Source organism: Chinchilla lanigera, unplaced genomic scaffold (genome assembly GCF_000276665.1).
Source record: "Chinchilla lanigera isolate Chin_1 unplaced genomic scaffold, ChiLan1.0 scaffold00041, whole genome shotgun sequence".
NCBI classification, from domain to species: Eukaryota; Metazoa; Chordata; class Mammalia; order Rodentia; family Chinchillidae; genus Chinchilla; species Chinchilla lanigera.
The window spans coordinates 6,604,241-6,609,516 of record NW_004955442.1 but is presented as its reverse complement, the minus strand read 5'-3'; the positions used below and the strand labels follow the sequence as shown (position 1 = coordinate 6,609,516).

Sequence of the window (5,276 nt, the reverse complement as noted above, 5' to 3'; positions counted from 1 at the left end):
GTGGACTACCATGAAGAGACAGAATAGTGAGAGCTCAATAGCAACTGTTTTTTTTTTTTTTTGTATCTCCCATTCCTGAGTCTGGCATAAGGTCTGGGGCTATCCTATCAAAAACCTACTTAAATTACCACCAGAAGCCCATCTTCAGGGATTTGGGAACTGTTCTGCACAAGTGTCCTAGGATTTTTTAATTAACAAGTCATGCCTACTTTCCCAGCCAGTGTGAGCCAGGCCCTAGCCTTGGCCTCAAGAGGACTGTCACCAGCCAATGACAAGAGTGTGGGGAAAAAAAAAAAAAAGAGTGTGGGGCAAAACAAATTGGGCAAATGCTCCAATCTCTCTGGCTCCTTTTTCTACCATCTGTAAAGCAACACAATAACTCTGACTTCAGAAGTTGTTGTGAATGTATAACACTTGTGTTCACACTCAATCCACTCACCATCTCTACCTCTACCACTACCCTAGGATTGGACACTATTACCTCTTGCCATAGCAACTGCATTCATCCTCTAGCCAGCTGCCTTTCTCTACTGTCCCATTACAATCCATTCTCATTCCAGAAAGAGTGATGATTTAAAACCTAATTCATTGTACAAGCTCAATCTCACTTTGAGAAACCCCAATTCTAACCAGGGCAGCCTCATCTGTGCTAGGGACTTCTCATAGAACAGTAGGTCTGCTCAGCAAAGGCAAGACAATTCAGGGTACACTGCAAGATGGTCTTTAAACCACTTTCAATGTATCCAGATAACTTATGGCTGATGCTGCTTAACAAATCCCAATTAGCCATCTTGGAGTAAGCCTCCATGGCAGCTTTCAGCTGAGGAAAGCTGCTTGTGGCCAGGATCACGTTCAAAGAAGATTCATCTGTCCAGAGTCTGCTTTCATCCACTTGATACACTCTGAGCATCTTCTTGAGTCTCTTCCTGGTTTATACTCTGGTTCTCATCTCCATTTCTCTGGCATGTGGATACATTTAAACATTCAAAACGCCCTGATGTATCCAAACACTGTCCTCTTCAAGGTTTTGTCCTAAGTCTGACTGATATCACCTGACAACTTCTCTTTTTTTTTTGTTTTTGTTTTTTTCCGGTACCAGGAATCGAACTCACAACCTTGTGCTTGCCAAGCAGGCGCTGTGCCGCTGAGCTAAATCCCCAGCCCCAATTTCTCGGATTTCTTCATTTGCTCTTGTGTACAAGATCTCAATCGGTACATATTTCTGAGTTCTTGCTCCCTGGGCAAATGATTGCAAGTGACACAAGTGATTAATGAAGGCTCCTTGTCACCACTCTGGGCCAGTAGGAGGGAACTTTTGAAAAGGTTAAGCTACTCATAGCTTATCCTTCAAAGCAGACTGACCTGCATGCAGCAGTAACCATCACCTAACCAAAACAGCTTTTTACCAAGGACTGTCAGGGTTAATGTGCTTGGTTTGTGCATGTTGTTACTGCCTCAATTCTAATGTTATTTTTCCTATACGTACGTGTAAAGGCACATATCAGTGATGTAGTAATTTTGCAGTATTTGTAAAACTTCATTCTCACTGCTTTTGTCCTAATCAACAATTCACATTGAATACAAACCAAAGCGATCTTAAAAAAAAAACAAGCAACTCTTTACAAGCTGCAAAGGTCTCCCGGCAGTTTTCAACGTCCGGCCTCTCACCACCCTTTTTTCACTCACCCTCATTCAGTCAAACTTTCCAAGCAAGGTTCCGCATTTGTTCCTCCTGGAATAGTTTTCCTTGAACGGCTCTCCCCACTATCCAGATCTGGTCCCCAAATCACCTCTTTAGAGAGGCCTTCTAGGGTTGCCCATTGCGCCTGCACCCACGCTTTGGTCTATTACTCTTTTTACATTTCCCTTCCAGCTCGCATCCCTTTCTAGAACGCTATCATCTCCTTACTCGTGGCCTTTTTCACCGTCTGACGCTGGGACACAGGATTGGGGCGCACGATGGCGCGGAGACTACTCCTTACCAGTTACCAGACCAGCTTACCCTGACAGCCCCACGCGGCTCACACATTGGCCCTCGGGCTCCGCCCCCGGCCGGCTTCCGTGTTTAGCTTCCGGGGCGAGGGGCGGGACCTCGGTGGAGGGATTCTATTTCCGGGGCGGGGCCGGCGGGCGGGGCGGGCGCGCTGTCGCCCGGCCTGTGTGGAGCTCGGTGGCGGCAGACGCAGCGGTGGCGGCCGCACGGCGCAGGCACCGGCTCGGGGAGCGGCACCATGAGCGGTGAGTGGCGGCCCCGCCGCTGTCGCCCGACCCAGCCGCCCTGGCTCCCGCCGCCCCAGCTGCACACTCCGGCCCCGAGTCCCTGAGCCCGGCTGTCTGTAGACCCACGCCCCGTCTCTCCCCGGCCCCCAGTCACCAGCCGCCGGGGTCCTGGCCCTTGTCACCTGCAGCTCTCTGACCTCCCGAGGCCGAACACTCCTCCCCTGACTCCATCAGTCACAAGCAGTCCCTGGCTCCCTGCCTGGTCCGCTGACCCCGGTGCTTGCCGGGTTCACAGAGCGCCAGTTCGAGACCTCTGACTCTCAGGCGCTCCTCATTCCCAGAGCCCCGATTCCGCTCGGGTCTGGCGCCTCTCTGCAGTCCCTCCCCGCCCAGGGCCCTCGCCGCCGGCAGTGCAGCTCCCGCAGCCACAGAGCTGTGGGCGCCCGAGTTGGCTGGCCCGTGTACCTCTGTGCACAGCCGAAGGGCAGCAGCTCCTGGTCCCGGAGGGCTTGCAGTTCTTCAGCCCCTTTGTCTTCCGCGTTCCTCCCGCTCCCTCCGAGCTGTCAGTCTTTCCCACTTGCCCTCCAAGCTTCCTTCTCCGGTCCTTGGCTTTTACGTTTGGGCTATTCGTTCATGCTCCAGCCCCTTCCATTTCTTCCTCTAACTCATCCTTTGAGGTCTGTCTTGTCCTGTCCTGTCACCCTTTCCTTCTTCCCGTTGCTGAGCTCCTCCGGGGACTGTGCTTTGCTCTTGCCCTTCCCGGTCGCAGCACCGCGGGAGTGGGTTTGGTGGGGAGGCTGGAAGTGAGAGGGAGGTGGGTGTGAACTTCGTGTCCTGAGTGTTTGTGAAGTTTAGTCCCTGGACTCTGAGTCTCTTCACCCTCCATTCCTCTGTCCTCTGGAGTCGTGTTGGTGTTTTGGTGCTAAGTCATTCTTGGGTGTTGTGTGTGGAGATAGGAGTGACTCAGGGTAGCCTCGCAGCTGGCCCCTGGCTTTCTGGTCACTCTAGGATCTGGATTCAATTAGAAGGACCAGCTTACCCTCATAGAGCCTGTCTTCTCTCACTGTGCCATCTTCAGCGCCCCCTGGCCCTGCCTTCCGCCTGCATATTTCTGGAGGTGGAGAGGGGCAAGGCAAAAGGGATACTTCTCTTTGTTTTTAACTTTTAAAGATCTCGATCTTTAAAATATAAGTTATGTGACTTTTGTTTTTGCTATGCAAGAACAGGATTTGTGACATTGGTTATTTTAATGAGGAGACTGGGGTAGGGTGTTTTCTGGGAGATTAGTCTACCTTTTGTTTCCAAAGCAAGTGATTGAATCTAGTTATGATTTCTGATTTTTTTTTTTTTTTTTGCACTTTATTCTTCTAATAAGAAACTTCTGGTTACAAAACAAGGTGTAAATAGTTAAGATGATTTCTGATCTTGAATGTTAGAGTTACCACAGCAAAGATGTCAGAAGCTGGCTTCTTCTTCTTTATTTATTTTTATTTTTTTGTCTTTTTGAGACAGGGCTCCACTATGCAGTTCAGGCTAGCCTTGAACTCACTTTGTAGCCCAAACTGGCCTTGAACTTGTGGTGATCCTCCCGCCTAAGCCTCCCAAATGCTGAGATTACAGGCGTTTGACACTTGTAGTCACCCATGAGCTGGCTTCTACCAGGAGGTGGTGTAGCTTGGTGTTAAGTGCAAGTCTTAGAGCCAGAATCCTGGGTTCAAATCGTGACTGCTCTTAAAGCTGTGAGATTTAGAAGTCTTGCCTAAATGGGGATACATAATAGTACCTGTGTCCTAGGCTTACTGTAATGCCTAATACTGTTTAGGTAACCTGATTGGCATGGTGCCTTTCACATTGTTCTTCGACAGGAATCTGTTGTTTCAGTAGAGACTTATTCGTAGTGGAGACATGGGCTGGTATTAGGCTCTGAAAATCTTTGTGGTTCTGGGGACTGAATCAATGGCCTGATGTATGTATACCCTTAGCCCTGATCTTTTTCTTCTAATGTGATCAAGCAGTGTTTGCCTCAGAGTCAAAATTCTGGACCATTTTTTTCGTTTGCCAAAACAGAGGAGAAAATGAAATGGAGAAACCAAAGGAGATTATCGTTCAAGAAACCACTTAATATGAAAACTCAGCAAGTTTTTACATTTAATTAAAAATCATTAAGGCTAAAGGCAAATTATAAAAGGAGACCAACAAATGGAGAAAGCATTAAGGATGAAAGCCTTCTTTTGGAAAGATTGTAATTGAGGCAGAAAAAGTGGTCACTGAGGAAGGGGAAGTCCAAGGGTATCTTTAGTTGTTTCTTGAGAATGCAGTTGCAAGTGAGTTCACCCACCTGTGGGATTGAGAATATAATTGGAATTTAGTAAAATGATATGACAGGAAAATATTTAATCTCTCCTGTCCCCTCCCTCCATTTTTAGATAGGAAATTTCAAGCATCATAAAGTGGGAAAGAATAGTATTATGAACTCCATGTACCTTCACATGGCTTTGATAGTTAATCTGTTCAAAACTATCTTTCCTACATCCCTACCTAATTTTCACTCCTCTCCCTGGTTATTTTGAAGCAAATCCTAAACACTGTATCATTTCATCCTAAATATTTTGATATGTATTTCTAAATTGCAAAAATTTTCTGGGTATGATGCAGAAAATTGGGGGTTCTCCACTCTGGGAAACTAAGGCAGGAGGATTTTGAGTTGAAGCCAGCCTGGACTGCATAGCAAGTTTAAAAGAGCCTGAGCTATGTAGTGAGACCCTGTCTCAGAAAACAAAACAAAACAAAATAAAAATACCAGCATTTCTTTTTAAAAAATTCTATTATTGTACCTATAAGAAATTAATAATTCCTTAATAGAATTAGGTATTCAGTGTTCAACTTTCCATGATTGTCTTATAGTTTTATATATAGTTGATTATATAGTATTTGTTTATTCAGTGCTGGAGGACCTTTGCACTGAGCTATATCTCCAGCCATTTTTAATTTTTCCAGACAGGGTCTCACTAAGGAACTAAACTGCTCAGGCTAAGGTTGAACTTGTGATCTTCCTG

At 46.7% G+C, this 5,276-nt stretch overlaps 1 protein-coding gene across 2 annotated transcripts in view; it reads left to right on the top strand.

Annotated features, from left to right (window-relative positions):
* Positions 1–2,076: 2,076 nt before the first annotated feature.
* The window catches only part of Snx29 (sorting nexin 29), a 525,079-nt gene continuing 521,879 nt past the window's right edge, over positions 2,077–5,276 (top strand). For both annotated transcript variants that reach the window (XM_013517836.1, XM_005391150.2), the window contains exon 1: positions 2,077–2,238. In XM_013517836.1, the coding sequence (XP_013373290.1) occupies positions 2,232–2,238 (7 nt within the window). In that variant the 5' untranslated portion in view covers positions 2,077–2,231. The remainder of the gene's footprint in view (positions 2,239–5,276) is intronic.